The sequence below is a fragment of the Neltuma alba genome, unplaced genomic scaffold, assembly GCF_004799145.2.
Source record: "Neltuma alba isolate B1F8T4 unplaced genomic scaffold, ASM479914v2 tig00002374_pilon, whole genome shotgun sequence".
Classification (NCBI taxonomy): Eukaryota; Viridiplantae; Streptophyta; class Magnoliopsida; order Fabales; family Fabaceae; genus Neltuma; species Neltuma alba.
In genome coordinates this window covers 40,861-61,554 of record NW_021632837.1, presented here as the reverse complement: position 1 = coordinate 61,554, position 20,694 = coordinate 40,861, and the positions used below count along the sequence as shown (strand labels likewise).

Genomic DNA, 20,694 nt, shown 5'->3' with positions numbered 1-20,694 from the left:
ATGTCGTATTTAATGAAATATTTAAAAATAGAGCTTCATTTGTTATATTTTTTATTAGCAAACGATAAAATGGTAGAAAAATAATTAATGTTTTATGAGATTTTAAAAATGCATTGAAATTATAAAATAACAAATATTTTTTTTGACAAAAAAGTAACAAATATCTTAAAATAGAGAAAATACTTAATACGGCTAACCGGGAGAAGCGTTTATGCGTCACAATTGGAAGTTTTAAATGGGGCGATTGCAACGGTCATAATGATAGGTAAAAAGTCAAAGTCTGGATCATGAAGGCGTAAATTATGTGATACTGCCTTACGGAGTACGAAGGCGGAATAAGATGAGATGCCCATAATCTTGCCCTTCATAACAGAGCAGTTTCATACATTTCATATATATATATATATATATATATATATATATTACTTTAACAGGTGTAGAATATACTAATCCACCAAAGAGTGTAAAATATAAAATAAAGGAAATTTTAATTGCTATTTTTTTTAAAGAAAATGAAGTTAAAAAAAATTAAATCATTCAAATCAAATTGAATTATCCAACTCTCATATCAATGTTTGGCCAAAAGAAAAGCTCATACCAAGGAGTATGAATGTGGACCGAGTTCAAATGGCATCTTCTTTGAATCGAAGCGTATAACGGGCGGACGAGCAAACGAAGCAACAGATTCTCATTCCTGATAATCCCGCTAAATGAATGATATTTATATTTTTCTTTGCGTCCTTTATACGATTTTATATCGCTGGCTAGCTGGAAACTAATAGTCGATTCATTAGTATTTTGTTGCGACTTCTGGGCTGGACAGAAAAAGACGCAATGTTGTTTTCATCTTCCTACATTTTCTGTGTCGTCACTGAGATAGGAGCATAAAACACGAAGAGAGCTCCTCAGCCAAGCAAAAAGTCCGGAAAATCTTTGCTGGAACCTTTCGAAAATTGGACAAAATCACAGGGAAACCCATTATTTCATCATTCTTTTTAGCAAGAAGTCAAAAATGTTACATCTGTATAAAACACGAAGCTAAATCTAAACCCTTATAAATTCTAATCTTGATCGATGCTTTATGTTTTAGTCAGGATTCAAAACTCAACTGCGGAAGCATACCAGGTGTTCATATTGAAGTCAAAGAAGAACATCTCATCGTGGAATTGAAAACAAAGTTGAGTATAAAATACTAACTCCGATCCTCAATAGAAGACCCTGTTTGACTTTTGTGCTGGTCCTAAATATAAGACCCCAATCTACTTTGTCTCTCATATTTATACATTTTTTTTTTCCAAAATAGCCTTTCTAACAATGATAGTTTTAGTCAATATATTTGATTAGCAAGAATATTTTCAGAAAGACAACACCTATTTAGGACAAATAACTAACTCAACTTACTTTCTTAATCTCTTCAAATTAGTCAACTGGCTCTTATAATTAGGACCGGAGGTAGTAATAATATACTCCTTCAGTGCTTTAAAGATTTAATCAGGGAGTTGATGTTAATTTTATATACAAAATCTATTTTACATATTTATTAATTTTTTAAAATTAATCTTATTGATATTTTTTCAACAATAATTAAATAGAAGAGAGAGGAAGGAAATTAAAAAAAATACTTAGAATGTTTTTTTAAAAAATATTATCTTAACTGATTTAACTAATTTCTTTAATCTATTTAAATTAGTTAATTATTTATTATAAAATTCAAATACTGACCCAAAAAAATAACAATAAAGGCGGGCTCCGAGAAAGGAGGGCAGTAGAGAAGAGAAGCGGGGGGAGGGGTTGGCGGCTCCACCTGGAGCTTCCGCCGACGGCGAATTCCCGCCAGATAAAGGGGGACCCACCTGAAGACAACGCGGAAACTTCTTGCAGTAGGACCCGATGAGAGAGTGATTCACATATTCGTCGTTGTCATCCCCACGCTCTTTCATGCTCCCTCTTTCAAATATCTTCGATTATATGGAATCTTGTGTCTCCGCTGCTTCTGGTTTCCATTCCTCAGAATTCGTTCGCCTCTTCTTCTTTTTCTCTCGTCTTCTCCCCACACCACTCATCTCTCTCCTTTCCTGTCTACTTGCACACTCTATCTCATCTACTACACCCAACAAGGAAACGGCACAATCCATTTTTGTGATTCGAATTTCTATCCTTTGAAATTGCACGGTTTCATGCTTCTTTTAGCCAACCACTACCACCTTCGTTAGCAATATTGACATGTCCGGACCACTTGATCGGTTCGCCCGCCCTTGTGAGTAAATTCTTGTAGGAAATATCTCTATTCCTCTATTTAATGTGTCAGACATTTAATTATGCCTTCTGAATTGCTTATCTTGGGGTTTGTAATGCATGTGGATTATTTTCTTCCACCTCAGTTCGTTTATTAATGAATGGAATGCATCAACCAGAAGCCTTTTTGGTGGATGCTTATAATCGGGAAATCTGATCGTTAAATTCCTCTGACTGTTTGTGGACCAAGGGGGATTGACGCTTGAATGAGCTGAATTTTACTACACGGATATTCAGATAATCAATGAACTTCACGGTTTTTGTAGAATTTATCGTTAAAATCTTGATAGTATCTTCTATATGATCTTGAGATGGGAAGGCCTATCTTTTATTAATGCTTCCCAGTATGCTGCTTTTCCATGTCTGTTCTACTCACTCCTTATCAATGAAATATTTTAGAAGAATCCTTGATGCTTTGGTATCTAAGGGTTCAAATTCTATATTGAGATTCTGCAAAGTACTTCAAAAGAATTAGTAGTAATTGTGCGTCTAATGTGGCCGCATGAAAAATTGACCTAGGCTTTGAAGGATTCTCGGGTCATGATGAAAGAAAAGAGAGGAAGTCAGATTTCGAGAATTCAGAGGATGATAGGCGGACAAGATTCGGAAGTCTGAAAAAGAAAGCAATAAATGCGTCCAGCAAATTCAGGCATTCTCTTAAGAAGAGAGGAAGGAAAAAAAGTGCCATTCCGAGCAATGCCATCTCCATTGAGGATGTCCGAGACGTTGAGGAGCTTCAAGCAGTGGACGCATTTCGACGGGCACTTTTGTCAGATAACTTGTTGCCTCCCGGACATGATGACGATCATATGTTGTTGAGGTTACCATTCTTTTTCATTACGATATTCATTTTGTGCACCAACAATATGGACACTTGCTATGTATTACGTCTTTCCCTTTTGAGCTTTTAACAGAACAAGGATGGGTTATCTACTTTTTCGTTCCTGTGATGATCAGGTCAAGTGTCTGCAGTAAACTTAATTATAACTAATGTAATTTAATTATTATGTATAGTTCTTAATCATGAGCTTTAGTGTTTCAGATAGCAAATGGAATCATTGGTTTTTATTTCTTATATTCATGGTCTCTCTGCATATATGGTATCAGCATACTTGCTAAAGGGAAATTAACAGGGAGCTAATTCACTGAATCAGTCATAAAGTTAAAAACTAAAAGTTAACTCATATGATTGCAGATTCTTGAAAGCAAGAAAATTTGATATTGAGAAAGCAAAGCAAATGTGGGCCAACATGATTCAATGGAGGAAAGAATTTGGCACTGACACAATCATGGAGGTGGGTCATCAGATTTGAAAACGATACCCAGACTTTCTATATGTTTCTCTTGGCCATGTACATTTTACACTGCTACTCAGTGTTTGTGATGTAATATCCTATATTTCCACTTTTCCTATCTTCCCCTTCTTATTTGTTTCGCTCTCCCTGGCAGGATTTTGAGTTCCATGAGTTAAAAGAAGTTCTGAAATATTACCCACAAGGTTATCACGGTGTGGATAAGGAAGGAAGACCTCTTTATATTGAGAGGCTGGGCAAAGTCGATCCCAATAAGCTCATGCAAGTAACAACTATGGAAAGGTATCTGAGGTACCATGTGCAGGGTTTTGAGAAAACATTTGCTGTTAAGTTTCCAGCTTGTTCTATTGCTGCAAAGAGATACATAGATTCAAGTACAACAATATTGGATGTTGAGGGGGTGGTAAGTCATATGTCTAAGGGATCATTTAAAGGGTTGTTCCTAGGTGCCATTTAGCTAGACATCATCTCATATTGCTATTCTTCCTTTTGCTTTATAGGGTTTCAAAAACCTAACAAAGTCCGCACGAGAACTAATCACGCGGCTGCAGAAGATTGATGGTGACTACTATCCAGAAGTATGTGGTTTTGAATCATATCTTTTTTATGGCTTTTGTCTTTTCATGGCTTCTGCAGTTTTCATTGACGCAACCCCTTTAATATGTGAAAAATATAGTGCAGACGCTGTGCCGAATGTTTATCATAAACGCTGGTCCTGGTTTCAAGCTCCTCTGGAACACAGTCAAATCATTTCTTGATCCTAAAACCACTTCGAAAATTCATGTATGCGTTGGTTGTTTGGTTGATTCTTTATATGGCTTTTTTTTTATGGTTACATTGGAGTTCTCATTTTTTATGGTTTGCTAAAGTTGTCCATGGGTATTGGATTGACTGATACTTGAAATGTTCATTAGGTTCTTGGCAACAAGTTCCAGAGTAAATTACTTGAAGTTATTGATGCAAGGTAACTACATTTAACAATGATAATTGATTATTTTCTCTGTCGATTGTTTTGTCATCTGAAAATTCTGACTGTGTTTGGAACTCTTCAGTGAGCTGCCAGAATTTCTAGGTGGTAACTGTACATGTGCAGATCAGGGTGATTGCATGAAGTCTGATAAAGGTCCATGGCAAGACCCCGACATTTTAAAGGTTTTCTGATTATGTCGTAATCATTAGACTGATTTCAACTAAACTTTGACTAATTCTATGTTCTTTATCTCTTGGTATCATCTCATATCCTCTCATGTGACTCATCTAGAATCGTTGTTTGAGAACAGATGGTTCTTAGCGGTGAAGTACAATGTTCTAGCCAGATAGTTTTAGTTTCTAATGATGAAGGGAGGGTGATTCAATGTGACAAGACATCTTATCCAATGGTATGTTTTTTAATACCACCCTAAATATAAATCCTGTTAAATTTGACGTGATTTGAGATGTAATAATTATGTGTATTCACACGTATCGGTTTTTGGGTTTCTACCAGATAAGAAGCATTGATGCATCAGCAGAATCAGGATCTGAAGTTGAAGATATTGCTTCTCCAAAAGCAAGTGGGAATAATGTAAACCCTAGGTTGACTCCTGTACATGAATATGTAGGTATTCATTATTATTTGTTTAGAATATCATGTTAGTTTCGATAAAACTGATAGTGGGGATTGAATAAATTTGGTTTTATTCTTGACTTTTCACTCTCCACCTGCTATAAACCTGTGGTTTGTGTTCCATGATAGGCTGTCTTTTAGAATAGGCGACAAGCATGTCGATCAACTAGATTGAGTTAATTTTCTATTTGTGTATACATTACTTTAGAATGACAACCTTTTTGGAAATTTTTTGTATCTTCTTGTAGAACTGTAGCAACATAAAACGTGATTTCATCTGCTACAGCAAACACCTCTATTGTACTTCTGTCAATTATGGGTACTTCTTATGGATGAATGATTTCTTGCTTTGAGCCTTTTAATCTTGTATTTGTGGGCAGTCTAGCTGCATATTGCTCCGTGCTAGATCTAAATCTTTGGTTCTTCTTTATTAAGGTGTTTTTGTTATTGCACCATGACAAGCTTGGCAGTTCTTTATGATCTACTTTATTCCCAATTACTATGTTTTGCCTTGTGATCACCTGTTCGGAGTTTTTATAGGGCCAAGTCAGTATGATTTTGAGGGTTTAAAATTGTGGTGCAATAAATGAATTCCAACCACGTTGATTTTTGTTCAGGCTAGAATGATTGGTGCGGCTAGTCATTCTTGTGGTTTCTATGAGTATGATGAGTATGTTTCCATGGTTGACAAGGCTGTTGATGTTGGGGGGAAGGAGAAGCAAGTGGCACCTCAAAGCTCAGAGGGGTTAACAGGTTAGATATCTGAGGCATCTTCTCAGCAGTTATTATTGAAAATCAATTGTGGGGTTTGCTGTGCAATTATGATTAACTGAAAATGATATTGTGTCTATTCCTATCTGTTAGTCATATTTAACTAATCCGCACAAACCAAGAAAGTTAGTTAAGATTAGTTTGTATTTTTAAAATTATTTCATTTTTCCGAGAGTACCATTAACAAGATGCAATGAGTTCAAACAGGTGAGCATGATTGATAGCCTGTTTATGAAAGCAAATCCTTCCCGACAGAAAAAAGATAAAGAATTTTACTTTCATGTAGAAAAAATGAACTAATCCAGTCTTTTAGCTTTTGAACTAGGAGGTTTAACATTAGAGCATCCCAGAAATGTTGATTGTAACGTGTTCTTAATTTATTGCAGATACATGTTCGCTACGTACAAAAAAATCTTCTCATGGAATTGGTGCTTGTATCTGGGCTGTCATAATGGGCTTCTTTGTTGCCCTCTTTAATGTTATGCGTTCACTGGCATTTTGTGTAACCAAGGAAAGTCGGAGATCTATATCTGATTCTGCTCAAAATGTTCCTAACATGACGGTTGTTGAATCAATGCCCAAGGAGGAATCTCCACCTGGCGGAGGGTTCACAAAGGCGGACTTCTCATCTGCCTTGGATCGGCTGCGTGAACTTGAAGTGACAGTTGGCATGCTACAGTCAAAACCTAACAAAATGCCTTACGAGAAAGAAGAGATGCTGAATGCTGCAGTTTATCGAGTGGATGCACTGGAGGCTGAGCTGATTGCTACGAAGAAGGTAATCATGCTTCATCTGAAACCTTGTTATTTACATTACGCTAGGAAGGTCTCTTTTGTTTCTATTTTCTATTTCACAAATAGTTCATCTGTATGGATTCTTAAGCAGGCCTTCTACGAAGCTTTAATAAGACAAGAAGAACTTCTGGCATATATAGACAGTCGAGAAAAATCCACATTTAATGTAAGTCGAAGATATTTTCATTTTACTACCTCCGGTCCTTATTATAAGACCCCGTTTGACTTTTTGTTTGGTCCTAATTATAAGACTCCAATCCATTTTGTCTCTCATATTTATACATTTTTTTCCAAGATACTCCTTCTAATAATGATAATTATAGCCAATATACTTAATTAGCAAGGATATTTTAGGAATGACAACACTTATTTATTACAAATAACTAACTTAACTTACTTCCTTAATCTCCTCAAATAAGTCAACTGGGTCTTATAATTAGGACTGGAGGTAGTACTTTATTAAAAAAGAAACTTAAAAATGTTCATACTTAGTCGTCATTATGGGCGTGAACTCTAAAGCGTGTGCAACCTTCTGCAGAAAAGGAAGGGTTGCTGGTGAAGAGATATTGGACAGACGGGACCTTAGTGAAATGCCTGATTTTGCTCTGCTGATTATCTTTTCAATGTCAAACAGGTCAATCTTAACATCCATTGTCGGCCGCGCCTAGAATTAGCGTGGCCTTCCTCTCTTCTTCTTCTTATTATTTTTTTTTGCTCCCACTTTTATATGGGAAAAATTCTAACTAAATAAATGCCACCAAGATTGGAAAACCCGAATAGTGAGCTCAATTTTTATGATCTCAAATCAGTCCACATATATCAAAATGCAATTTAGAAATATTGTATTTTTCTCTCCACATGACCTGGAATGGGGCTGTAAAATTTTCTTATATTCCTTGTAAAATTTTTAATTTGTATTGTAAATCATTTTATTTCATTTGTTGCTCAATACTTGTATTTTTTTTCTCTACAAAACCTGAAATAGGAGGAGGTTGCGAATTTCCTTGTGTTTTTTTTTTCCTTGTAAATCTTGTTATTTTACTTGTTTATTCATATTTAATATTTGTATTTTTCTCTCCATGGAACCTAAAATAAGAGTTGTAAATTTCCTTATATTTGTTGTAAATTACTTAATTTGCATTGTGAATAGACTTATTTCACCAGCACATTCATATGTAGTGCTTGCATTTTTCTCTCCACACATTGTGAAAATGAGGCTTGTGAAATCTCTCTCTTACATTGTCTAATATATAGAGTGAACTTTTAAATTTTACTTGTTCATTTATAATTAAATACTTATATTTATTTTGTTATATATATATATATATATTTCTTTGCATGATTAAAAAGATTGGATGGCTTAGTGACTACCATCTATTTGGAGTGCAAAACCAAATGGTTGATTTTCTTTTTAAAAAGGGCAGTAATATCTTGAAAACATCATAAAAAAGATAATAAAATTGTGAAATTATAAATTAGGTATTTTGTCAAAAATTTGCTGTGATTTGCCATTCAATTATACAGATCTTCTATATTTGTGATAGTGCCATTTCTGTGATCTTTTTTTATGATTTTTCCTAATATCTTTTTACTTACAAAGCTTAATTTCATTATGATTCTTGGAGTTGCAATGAAATTTTGGACGACATTGAAAGATATGTTGTTACTGTGGGGCTACCCGATATTCTCTCTATGAGAAAAACATCTTTTAAAAAATCAAATGAAAAAGCATTGTAGTTAACCTGAAGTATAGCCTCTGATCGAGACTAAAGAGTAGCATAAGCATGCGTGAAATTTCAATTATCCGAAATCTTTGATCCAAAAAAATATGCAAGTGTTGCGGTTGTTATTAAGGGAGAAATAAAGCGAATCCGGACTATAGGGCTGTAACTCCGTAAGCCTGTAACTTGATCTGACAAAAAGCAGAATGCTGTCACTGTCTCAACTCAACCTTGACATTACTGGAGATTTTCCGGAAGCTTGCGGTGTAGGAAGTTGACGAGCCCCTTGAGGGCTTTGTCTGCATCAGCACTTTTCATCAACTCTCCGGCAACTTCAGCAGGCGTTGCCTCAACCTTCTGCAGAAGCTCCTCTATCTCGTCAAACACTGCATGTTCCTCAATTCGCAGGTAGTTAGCTGCTAATGTCTTGAAACCACTGAAAGAGCAATAGGACATGTGAATGTGCACATCCATGCGACCCGGTCTCAACAATGCTGGATCAAGACGATCCTTGTAATTCGTCGTACATATCACAACTCGTTCATCTCCACAGCTCGTCCACAATCCATCCATGAAGTTTAACAGTCCCGATAGTGTAACCTTTGCACAAAGATTGCAATTAGATAACGTTTAAATAAAAGCTGTCATTATAGATGTTCAAACAAAGTACTGGGGAATCAAGCTACCTTCTCATCTTCTTTTGTGTCTTCATTATCTGTTTCCCGGTTCTGCAGTTCTATAGAACAATCAATGTCTTCGATCACTAGTATTGAGCGACTTCCGGTGCCGATTAGTAACCTTCTGAGATCGGAGTTGCACATCACCTCCCTTAAATCCAAGTCAAAAATGTCAAATTTGAGATGATTGGCCATGGCCGCAATCAAGCTCGACTTTCCTGTACCCGGCGGTCCGTACAACAAGTACCCGCGTTTCCAGGCCTTCCCTACTCTTCTGTAATACTCTTTCCTCTCAGTAAATAAATGAAGATCGTCTAACAGTTCCTTTTTCATCACAGGTTCCATGGCAACGGAATCAAATGTGGCTGGGTGATTGAGACTGATGGAACTCCAGTAGTCGGTGCCACCGTAATCAATGGTATGAAGCTTCACCGTCTTCTTCTCTTCTCTAATTGCTTTTGCTTTTTGCAGAATGTAAGGCAAGTAAGAGGTCAGAACCATGTCCCTGTGCCTCTTATGAAAAGAGAGTAAAAATTGACGAATTTCAGATCGATCAATTGCAGAGTGATCGCCCCTACGCTTGGTGTTTGAGACAGGATGGTCGTTGTGCGTAGAGATCAGAACCCATTTGAACGTCACACCCTCGTATGAGTCGTAGAATTCCTGGTTCTTGTCCATGGACACGGTTAAATGGTCTTCCTTCAAAGGCTTATAAACCTTGATTTTTTGGGCAGAGGGTGTTAGCTTGGAGCCTAAGTATGTGTTAGCAGACTCAAACATTTGATTGGCGGCGAGACCGTCGAATTCTTCAACCACGACGGTGAGCTGAGGCGAGAGTCGGTTCAATAGCTTTTGAAAGCAGTCATAGACTCCATCAGGAATGAGATTGTTCGCCGTGGAATGGAGGAGAACCGCAGAAGCGGCCAGGGAGGCGGCAACTGAAAGAACGGATTTCGTGGAAGTGATTATCTCCGGCGACGGCGACCACATGTTTCCGGGCCAGCAATCAGCAAAAGCAAACGAGATTCTAGGGGTTTAGTGGGGTTTTCGGAATTTTCCGATTTTATTTCGCCTGGGGAGGGGGAAGAATGGAAGTGGGAAATTCTAGAATCCTCGTGAGCTAAAAATATAGGCCTGAAATTTTTTTTAAGATTAAATTATACGAAAGCCAACTTCATAATTTTTTTTTCCATATTTCACAATAAATTTTGCTAAACTTATATATTTATACAAACCCTAATAATATTAATTTTATTCATTATTTATTTATCAATGATTCACGTTTAAGAAATTGACTTTAGTTAGAAAAAAAGGGTTTATATGCATATAATTTAACTTTTGAAAAATTATATGCGTGCAAAAATAGAATAAAAATAGAATTTAAGAGATATAAAACAAATAGTTTGACTATCTATATAGACTTGAAAATTTAAGAAGTTTCCTGTAAAATGAAGAATTTATTTAATTAGGCATTTTTTTAAAATTAAAGGAATCAGTATTTAATTATTGCACTAATGATATCTTGATAGAAAGTTCTTGAATGGGTCGGAGCGTGCTAATTTAAATTTGAAGCTTTTATGTTAAATTGTGTAAATTAACTCTCTAGATTCTAGCGACGACTGAATAATAATATTCTGTTAATGTCAAAATATTTATATCCTAATTTATTATTTTAAATTCAATTTAGACAAAGCACATAAAAAGAATTTATGTAAGATGGGAAAGGTTGACATATAAAAAAACCTAACATAAATAGTTTTTTTTTCCAATACAAATCTGTCAAATAACGTGGTTTGGGAAAGTGTAAGATGTGATTTCGGGCGGTTTAGTAATTGAATATTTATATTTGGTTTTCTGTCCTAAATAATTATAATTTTAAAATTCTTTTCAATAAATATCAATTTTGTTAGATCTTTTTCCTCATTTTTCAGAAAAAGGGAACAGGAAAACGAGGGAAAGAAAGAAAGTAGTCGAGCCATTTCCATCTCGGCATGACAAACTTTAATGTGAATCAATTGGTGCACGGTATCATTGTTACCAAGAACAATAGTGAGCCCCTTTTAATATGAAGCATTGAGAAGTGAAAATTAGGATTAAAAAAGCTCACTAAAAAATGTTTGACATAAGGAATTGCTTGGAATTGGAATCTTTCATACCAAAATGCCCTTCCCTTCAGATAACAAGGACTTGTTTAGTAGCAAGGATGTTCTAATCTTTTTACATTTTATAATTAATTTTAAAATAAAATTAATCCAATCATTCCCTTTAAATATTACTCCATACCAAACATAATTTTAAAGTTCAGTCCCATTTCTAATCCCACGTCCACATCCAATCCCATTCCCAAACTATCAAAATTGAAACCCATGTACCAAACTAACGAATTCGATCTGTTAATTTTGTTTAGAAGATTTAATAATTGCACAAAACAGCACCTGAATAAGAAAATTAGTTACATAATGGAACAGTAGCTATAATGATCTTCGGGAATCACATACCATACATCGCATCTGTGGCATATTCTCGGAGCCTCAGTGGTGGTACCCTTTTTCTCCTCTTTCTTTTCTTCCTTCTTCTCTTCTTCTTCTTCTCTTCTTTGGAAGGACCAATACTCACAATTGCTGCTGATTTCCTGAATTTTCTCACACTCTTGATGATCCTCACGGGATCAGCTTCCCCAATCACTGTCACTGTGTTTTTGGCCGGATCCAGCACAATCGAAGTAATTCCTTCAATGGTTGCAATTAATTTCATCACCTTCTGCCTGCATCTGGAACACGCAAGTTCTACTGATACCACCGTCTTCTGCAATAAATAAGTGCGTCAGAATGACAGAACTTCCCAACAATGGTGCAGAGAAATTCTGTACTAAAACGAAAAATCTACGTAGGAAGAACTGCGTCATGTCAGAATAAAGTAGAACAGATCCAGAAAAAGTGAAGACATGATACTTATTTCCCAACAAAACGAGGCTATCATGTCGAAGTAGCGTAAGGTGCTAATAAAACATGTAACCTTGGACATGATTTGAGAGTCTCTAATTCCTAGGCCAGAACAAAGCAAGAAACAGGGAAGGCACGAGACTTGCTTTCTCAATTATGATTTATGATCTCTTGATTTTTCAATGGGCATCCTTTCCTCACTCTTTTGGTTGCATACTAAATGACGCGACAGTGATGGTAGGTACCCAGTCATTAATGCACATTAGATATTTATGACCGGATTTCCCATGAAATCTAAGATTATTGTTGGAGCACATAGCATCAGAATGGTAATTGCAATTGTGATGTCATAAATTCTCAAATCTCGCGACTGAAGGGCCAAGAAAACGCTGCCCATAAAGGTGCCAACAACTGTCACCAAAACGTGCTCGTCATCCAACAGTGAGAGACAAACGAAAAGTGTAAGTAGACACAAGCAGACTACGCTAAATTCAGTCACAACTAGCATGCGCATTATAAAAGAGATATTTATTCAACAAAGGCCTTAAAATATACATAAATGAACCGCGACAAATTAAAATTTCATCTTTAACATCATCACTGATAAAATAAATTCCAGCTTTAGCAATAAATATGCCATGTATGCTTGGGACAGAATAGTACTAAAGAAGATGAAATATCACTCTCACCAACAGCTGGAATTTTGTCACCTTGCCTTTCCAATTGTTATAATGGTATGCATAGAAAACGAAGTCATGATGCGCATAACTAAGACTCCAATCTCCAAGTGAGAACGTTGCTCAAGTAGTACAGACCACATGCTTACAAGAACAAATATCTAGCCACTAAAACCCAAGCACAAGCGATATGACAGACGGATTTATCAACTCACATGCATTCAACTACATGTTCACCTCTACAGTCAACCAGAAATGGCATTTGATTATGGAGGCAAGTTTTCGCACATGTGCAACAAAACATATGCTCCCACAGGCCAAAGTTAGATTCAACGTTTAGAAACTAATAAAAGCAATAGAAAGGTAATACAGATAGAACAAATTATTTAGGCAAGGGAAATCAGATACAGAAGAAAGATAGTAAGTGAGAATGAGAGAGAGGAAGCAAAGCAAAACGCAAGCAGTTTGCACTGTCAGACCTGTATGTTTTAGTTTTTCGTCAAAGAATCAAGCTACTATTACTTACCAAGACAATCTTCATCAGGTGCCATCTATAACACTACTCAATTTGGAGTTTTACATGTCTACAGAGTTGGGGGCTTCATCTCTTGATTCATTTCAGCCATTTGTCTGTAGAAGCTCACAATCTTCTTATCTAATTTGTAATAATATTCCATTTTATTCAAAGGCTTCAAATCCAGGTCAATGTAAGATACCTACAATAGAATAAATGACCACTGAAGTAAGATGATCAATGTTTCAAGCAACGACATCTGTAACTCAGTGAAAGACGGTAACGACATTTTTTTGAGTCAAAGTTAAAAGAGAAAGATAATTCAGGATATTCATAAATTAAATCTGTGAACACATACTAAGTTCATAAATTAATGTAGAATAACAAATGGGCATGGAGTTTCCGTACCTTGACATCAAAAGTTTGCTTAGTTGACTGAACACATACATGATCGCATACAGATGTTAAGTACCCCTCTTTACTTGGTCTAAAACAAATAATTAAACTGCAGTCCTTCGCAGTTGCAGCTATCAGGTAATCCTTTAAAGTTCTCAAGCTTTCCTCCAAGGAAGCAGAATGCAAAGAGGCATATCTGTTTAACTGTTGTTCATTCAATTCTTCACATGCCATGCACTGTTGAGAAGTTATGTTATAATATGCATGGATTGCTCCCTCTATGTCAAGATTATCAAACTTCTGAATCTTCAAAAGCCGATCGAGGGCCTCTGATTTGTGCAAGCTCTCAGCAACTAGATCTAAAAACTTCTCAGTGTATAGACCATCTTCTGCTTGAATCACAGATTTAAGTGCATCTTCAAATGTTTTTGCAATTAGGAAATTTGTAGTTGGTGCACCACCTCCTAGCCCTCCAAATATGAGAGATCCGTTCAAAAATACACGAAAATTGTTTTGAGGGGTAGTAAAGAGATCCTTCATAGCCTTCTGGATTCTTTCCTTGGATCCAGAGAATAAATCAAGAGGATCATATTGACTAAGCTCTGATATCTATAAAATACATTGGTACCAAGAGTTAAAACTGAAAGAGGCATGCACTAAGCAGCTATTGGAGTGAGATAGTTGAGGGGTTTACCTCTCCTTGTTGCAATTTCAGGACTTGGTGCATTTTGAATCGAGTTACACTCTTTTTGATTGCTGTTTCGTCTGATATGAATCTTGAAAGAGGCAGGAATCCACATTTAGGCTGCTTTCTTTCGACAGTAGTTAAAATTTTACGGCCATGCAAGAGGGAGGAAGAGAGGAGTGGGTGAGATCATTAATATAGAGCTCAGGTTACGGAGGGAAAAAGGACACACATGTTACCAAAGAAAAATATTGTATGACATAAAGGAGAAAATACCTTTATTTCAACAGAAATGCAAGGGCTAACTTCCAGGCTACCTGAAATGAGAAAGAAAGCATTTACTACAGAACATTTTAAAGTTTAGTGATTCTATGCATGATTTGAACTTTGAAGACATAGAACATCTGCTTGTTTTTTTTCTTTTTTTTTTTTTGGGGGGGGGGGGGGGGGAGGGGATTGGTTAATAGGATACTTCGAACAATCATGTTTGGATTTTATCCCAAAGTAAGTTTAACCTCCCTAGAACTTGTGTATAAAATGCAACTGCTTAGTGCATGATTGGATTCCGATCAACATAACTTTGCCTCTCTTTAGATAATTTTTCAACCGGTAGTTACTTGGGAGGATCAAAGCATGCATTATGTAAGTAGAAGGTTATCCCACTTGCCAGCTCCCTAGATAAGTAATTTCTCAGCATATGTCACAGGTTGCATACACAAGGAAAAATACTAAATATTTCTCAAATGGAAGCACAAATTTTAAAGCTATAAAGGTCCAGTCCACTATACAGTGAATTTGAGATGCTTAGGAATCAGTATTGAAAGCCCCATTTTGGGTAAATTAAAAAACCAGGATCTCAACGAGATTTGACCATGCTAATGCCTAACATACTTGACTTGGAAGAAAGTAAAGAAGAAGAACGAAAAAAGAAACCAATGTAAACAGGCTCAAGAACAGGTCTCAGTACCATGAGGGAAGAGTGAGTGATCAGACATGAGAAGCACAGAATCAGAATGCATATCAATTTGGGCAGTATCAACTCGGAAAGCTGGACGCTGACAAATAAAATTCTTCTCAACAGATTCAAGGAATTCTCTGGACACTGGAACATTCATCTAAAAAAGAATCAATGAAGTAGAGGTCAGAGATCAGAAGTACTAACTTTCACAAAAATGCAAGTAATTGCACTGACCTTAAAACTTGAGCAGGATCTTTTTTGGTTCCTAAACAGTCGAGTTTTTGCTAAAGTTATCTTTTTTATTCATAGTATAACTAGTAAAATGAGAGAAATGACCATAATTAGATCCGTCTATAAAGTTACATAGTGGCCTAGTTTCTCACAAGTCGTGATTCAGTGTTATTTACTGGAAAGTTATCATCACAAAAATAATCAGTTTTAGACGTAATTTGAGTTTAAAAGGAACGTCAAATCAAGAAGTGAATAATGTAAAAGCACCTCACCCCTGGATCGACGTACTGGGGTCCTAACAATGGCTTCATAACATGCTGGACAAATAGCTTCCCTACAGCTTCTTTGCTTGAAGAAAATATAAGCTCATCTATATCTTTCCACAGGAGACGTTCATGTTCAGTCAAAGCCGCGGCACCCTTTACCACCTTTGAGCCACTCTTGCGAGCCTTACTTATGCGCATCACTTTCCCAATCTACGTAGACAACCCAGACAAGCCCAGGAGAGCAAAATATAAATTACTAAAGATAAGTGCAGGGTGCAGGCACATTAAGAACGTTCAATGCCTCATAATATTTATCATTTTCCACATCCCACATAGGACAATCATCTTCTTAGATAATTCACTTTATTAATGATTGATAACAATTGAAAAAAAAAAAGGATTTATCTCCATCACATTGTTGATTCACATTTAGTGCGACATGAAAGGGAGAAAACGAGAAAATGAAAGTTGAAACGCACAAAAGCAGGAGAAAATCCAGTATAGGCTAGAACAAGATTTTCAGCTCCTTCGCCTCTGTAAACCCAGTCAGCTGCGTCTTCTACCCCTAAAGCCAACTCCATCAACCAATAAATCTGGTTTTGCCTGAACATCCGAACCATTTCATCAAACACTATACAGGGCACTTCAAAAAAGAACAATTCAAAAGGAAATTACAAGATCTAATAGAACCCAGCATAAATCAGCTGCAGCAGCTGATCTAAAACTCGTAACGAGGTCATGAAAGGGGGGGGGATGAGCGCAGCCAGATCCAGGAGTAAAAAAGTACAGAAAACTTAACTTTAGAGAAAGAAATCGACGCTGAACAAGTCTATGGGAAGAGAGAAGACGTGTAAATTAGGCTAGTGTAACATAGGCTAATGCATATGATTGACTCAGTTATTATTGTTAGAACCAATCACATACCATATTATCAGACACATGAATTTAATTCCGCAACCATGGTCATGTCTCATTAGAAATAATGAACATGGCACGATGTACTTGCTGCAGGTCTCAAATTGTGATCACGCTTCACCAACATGATCCAACGTTTTACAGAAACTTTGAGGAATTTAAGTATTTTTATTTAGAAGATCCATGCATTGGAGAATCTGTTTAGATAGCTTGTTCAGACTGCTACGCAGCCGGTCAACTCTATAGCATTGTGAGTAGAGATGACAGAGAATAAATAATCAGTCAACCTTATAAATTGTTAACAGAGGATTTGAAGGGACGTATTTTCAAATGATTAACAAGGCCGTTTTAGAGAATCTGCAAATCGAAATAAAAAGTGCGAGATGATTCCGAATAGCACGAATGATTGGTCAAATTGTACAGGCAGAAGATAAGCCGTATTATTTTGTGGTTGACGTGTCGCAATCACACGCTAGCACGCTGTTTTCCTTTAAGCTAGCACAGATCGGTATGTTACAAACATCACTGAATCTCCGGCAGGTGGAAGGAGAAGGGACGAAGGAGAGAAACGCACCTGAGATGGGACGACGGCGAGAGGTCAGCAGAGGAGAGGTCGCAGGCGGCGCAAGCTGGCAGGTGAGAAAGCCAAACTAGGTCTGCAAGTACGATTGAATGGAGAGAGTTTATGATTTTCACATAGGCATATATGCAATAACAACAATAACTATCACACACACAAAAAAGCGGAAAACAAAAAACAAATGGTAGAGGATGAAAATGAGGGGATGGGAGGGGCAGGGGAAAATGGGAAATACCTCAAACAAAATATATCACTTAAAAAATGATATTGGTTCGACAACGGAGAAAATCGAAAATTGAATGAGGATCATGACAACGCTGTCATGCTGATACAGAGAGGAGGGAGCGCCGCAGGGGATGGCAAAAGAATAAATTTAATTAATCATCTAATTATTATCTCTATGCCGACGTTCAACGTTAATAAATAGCGTAAGTCATTTTAAACTCTATACAACTGTGTGCCCGCTTGATCTTGGCTTGACGCCTATGAAATGAAGAAGATCAAGTGCCCCAATTCTCTCTCATCTTCGTTGCGCTTAATTTCCGAGCCTCTTTATTAAACACTACTCCCTCAAAATATCAAAATTTAAGAAAGTTTTGGTTTTTTTTTCACAAAATAATATTTGTTTTTATTTAGACATTTAATGAGTTTTTTCTAATTTTATCCCACATATATTATCTTTCCTTTTTGATTTATTTATTATATTTTTTACTTATTTTCTTCATTAATAATGATATATTTGGAGAGAGAAAAATACAAGCTTTGCATATTTATTATTTTAAACTGATTTAACTAATTTTTTTATAAACATAAATGAATAAAATTTAACTTATATTTTAAACCGGAGAGAGCACGTCCTAGCAATGTCAGGGGCCATTTTTATCAAAATACTGTCAAGAGTAAAAATAATTATCTAACATCATGGGAACTGTTTATCTATACGCTGCATTTTTCTAACCGCGTAATGAACTTCCACTTTGAGAGCTATTTTCCTAAGAATTGAGGTCTATCTAGTACATTAAAATATGTTTTTCCACATATCTAATATCTTGAAATATTTTTTTGTCTTAATGTTGGATGTATCAAAAAATATTTTAAAATGTTGAACGTATCTAAAATAATATTTTAAGATGTCAAATGCATCAAAAAATATTTCACAGTACTAGACGTATTTAAAAAGATACTTAAAGATGTTAGATGTATCATAAAATACTTCAGAGTGTTAAATTCACCTAAAAAATATTTCAAGATACCAAATGTATATGAGAAAATACTTCTGGACCTTAACCCTTTTTATTTCCTTGTTTTAAAATAAAATGAGTTCAGGCCATTAACGAGTTCAATTATTCCATTTTCATTTTCTGCGAAAATTACCAATAAGTACCCTATCTCGCCAACTTTTACTTTTTGAATGTTGGAGAAAATAACAATTAATTACCTGATCTCTTCATGTCCGCTGCTTGATTTTCCTGTATTCGGCATCTTCTTCTAAATAGAATAAATGTAAGTATACTTTGTAGAGAAATTACCTTTTATCTTGATACTTAAATTTTAAATAAATAATTAATTAATTAATTAATACAAAATATTTATAGATCTTCTTTAATATATCCAAACCTACACAAATTTAATTATAAAAATATACACTTATCAACTTTTATATTTATCATCCTAAGGTATTAATTCTCTTGTTTTTCTATACATGTATCAATTTTCATATTTATCAACCCAAAGTATTAATTTTCTTGTTTTTTCTTGAATTATTTAAGATAACATGACACTCTCGCTATGATATTCTTTAGTGTCTGTTTATGAAATTATTTTAAACGATTTTAAGCACTTAAAGTTTTTAATATCTGTATTTAGCTATTTTCTAAAATTTACGGAGCTATTAAATTTTTTTCTTAAGAATACTCGTGATTAAAATATTTTTATTTAGCTTGTGTTCTCCCCCAAGTCTCACTGAACAGACCGACATCGTCAAAATTTGCAGACGAGAGTGAAGGCTCTTGACCTCTTAGCTGGAAATATCTTTCTGCGCACCAGAAACTAAGCCTTCCACACCGGCGGAACCACTCGACCATGGTCCTGTCCACGTCTTCTTTTCCTTTGAATCTCGCACACTGGTGAATTCAATTCCTCTAAATTTGACTGTATTCTCGAAAGAAAACGTAAAAGATTATTCATAGCACCCATATGTAGATGATTTGTTCACTGCAGAGGCATCCAAAGAATCCAACTTCCTCATGTAGAGGTGATCTCGAAAGAAATTAAGGATCCTCACTGTGGAGTCAGTTGATAAATATTGTTTTAGGCAGATTATTGAATGATGCAAATAATTTTGGAAAAATTACTGCTCTTGTTATTAGTACATGGTTCTTGCCAGGGCAGGAGGTTAGAAAATGATGTTGAGTGAAGAACTTGTTATATTTAGAACGAGCGCGCCTATCCTATCCTCCGACGATTCTAATTTGTTTCGCGTCTTGCAAAAACTTGAACTGAATGAAAATAACCACTGCACGTGAAGGCAATAATAGGCATTATATTCTCCAAATTATGAACATCTTATTCAACGGGTCTTACGTTTAGAATTGAAGGAGTATCTAAATTTTTTATATTAAGAGACTGAAATAAGTATTTTTACGTGCTAATAGTGTAATTGATCAGTCGCTTATGATGAGTATGCTTGGAACAAAGACTTGACAGAATTCGTGAAGAAACATCGCATGGTTCCCTTGATAAACCATACTACTCCTCCGGTTCTTAATATAGGACCTAATTGTTGAGTTGGTTTTGGTCCTAAATATAAGACCCATTTTTTATATTTATCAGTTTTCTCTAAATTACCCCTATGGATACTCCCTCAATCATAATCAAGTAAAAAAGGAAGAGGAGGAATTAAGAAAGATGATTATTGGTATTTTAGGAAAAACGTGTTGTATTTCTTATAATTAACTAATTTACCTAACGTTCTTAATCTAATCAAATTAGTTAAACGGGTCTTATATTAAATACTGGAGGAGTATAAATTTTTCGACTCATCGCACACACGCACTGACAATTTTAAGTTAGAGGTGCGTTTAGAAAAACCACCTAGCTACTAGGTTATCCACAAAAGAAAAAAAGACGGAAAAACAGTAGCCGTTACTGTAGGGGTGTTCATGGGCAGGGCTGGGTAGGGCATGCCTCCTGCCTGATGCCCAACCCGAAAGATGAGCGGGCTACATTTTGCAGCCCGCTGCCCTGCTCCGCCCATAGAAGCCCTAACCATTTTCAGGCTGGGCAATAACGGGCTGGGCAAGGTGGGCTTCCAGGCCCAAATAATGATACCTTGGTGAAAAAAATTTTAGTT

General features: G+C 35.9%; 3 protein-coding genes across 8 annotated transcripts; 1 reads left to right on the top strand and 2 right to left on the bottom strand.

Annotated features, from left to right (window-relative positions):
• The first annotated feature begins 1,785 nt into the window (after window positions 1-1,785).
• Window positions 1,786-7,704, top strand: LOC114723901 (phosphatidylinositol/phosphatidylcholine transfer protein SFH6). 4 transcript variants are annotated; one of them, XM_028910162.1, is made up of 15 exons: window positions 1,787-2,243; window positions 2,276-2,639; window positions 2,815-3,115; window positions 3,491-3,590; window positions 3,745-4,011; window positions 4,109-4,186; window positions 4,290-4,391; window positions 4,523-4,572; window positions 4,661-4,760; window positions 4,889-4,987; window positions 5,095-5,205; window positions 5,832-5,967; window positions 6,372-6,763; window positions 6,872-6,946; window positions 7,319-7,704. In XM_028910162.1, the coding sequence occupies exons 2-15, from the start codon at window positions 2,630-2,632 to the stop codon at window positions 7,337-7,339; spliced, it is 1,842 nt and encodes a 613-aa protein (XP_028765995.1). In that variant the 5' UTR covers window positions 1,787-2,243; window positions 2,276-2,629; the 3' UTR covers window positions 7,340-7,704. The 4 variants fall into 4 exon arrangements, with proteins under 4 accessions (XP_028766006.1, XP_028765995.1, XP_028765999.1 ...); XM_028910166.1 differs by lacking the exon at window positions 2,276-2,639 and having other exon boundaries at window positions 1,787-2,257; window positions 5,907-5,967; XM_028910156.1 differs by lacking the exon at window positions 2,276-2,639 and having other exon boundaries at window positions 1,788-2,257.
• A 645-nt stretch (window positions 7,705-8,349) lies between these two features.
• On the bottom strand, window positions 8,350-10,346 carry LOC114724387 (AAA-ATPase At3g50940-like). The gene is made up of 2 exons (XM_028910725.1): window positions 9,188-10,346; window positions 8,350-9,101 (listed from the first exon to the last, which is right to left on the bottom strand). The coding sequence occupies exons 1-2, from the start codon at window positions 10,166-10,168 to the stop codon at window positions 8,739-8,741; spliced, it is 1,344 nt and encodes a 447-aa protein (XP_028766558.1). The 5' UTR covers window positions 10,169-10,346; the 3' UTR covers window positions 8,350-8,738.
• A 1,054-nt stretch (window positions 10,347-11,400) lies between these two features.
• Window positions 11,401-17,662, bottom strand: LOC114724176 (inositol-pentakisphosphate 2-kinase). Of its 3 annotated transcripts, XM_028910502.1 has the most exons (10): window positions 17,578-17,662; window positions 17,337-17,418; window positions 16,327-16,450; window positions 15,854-16,057; window positions 15,360-15,507; window positions 14,669-14,709; window positions 14,402-14,512; window positions 13,720-14,316; window positions 13,324-13,513; window positions 11,401-11,983 (listed from the first exon to the last, which is right to left on the bottom strand). In XM_028910502.1, exons 3-9 carry the CDS (start codon window positions 16,426-16,428, stop codon window positions 13,382-13,384), a joined length of 1,335 nt encoding a protein of 444 aa, XP_028766335.1. In that variant the 5' UTR covers window positions 16,429-16,450; window positions 17,337-17,418; window positions 17,578-17,662; the 3' UTR covers window positions 11,401-11,983; window positions 13,324-13,381. The 3 variants fall into 3 exon arrangements, with proteins under 3 accessions (XP_028766335.1, XP_028766328.1, XP_028766319.1); XM_028910495.1 differs by lacking the exon at window positions 17,578-17,662 and having other exon boundaries at window positions 17,337-17,521; XM_028910486.1 differs by lacking the exons at window positions 17,337-17,418; window positions 17,578-17,662 and adding an exon at window positions 12,194-12,531.
• Between the last annotated feature and the right edge of the window lie 3,032 nt (window positions 17,663-20,694).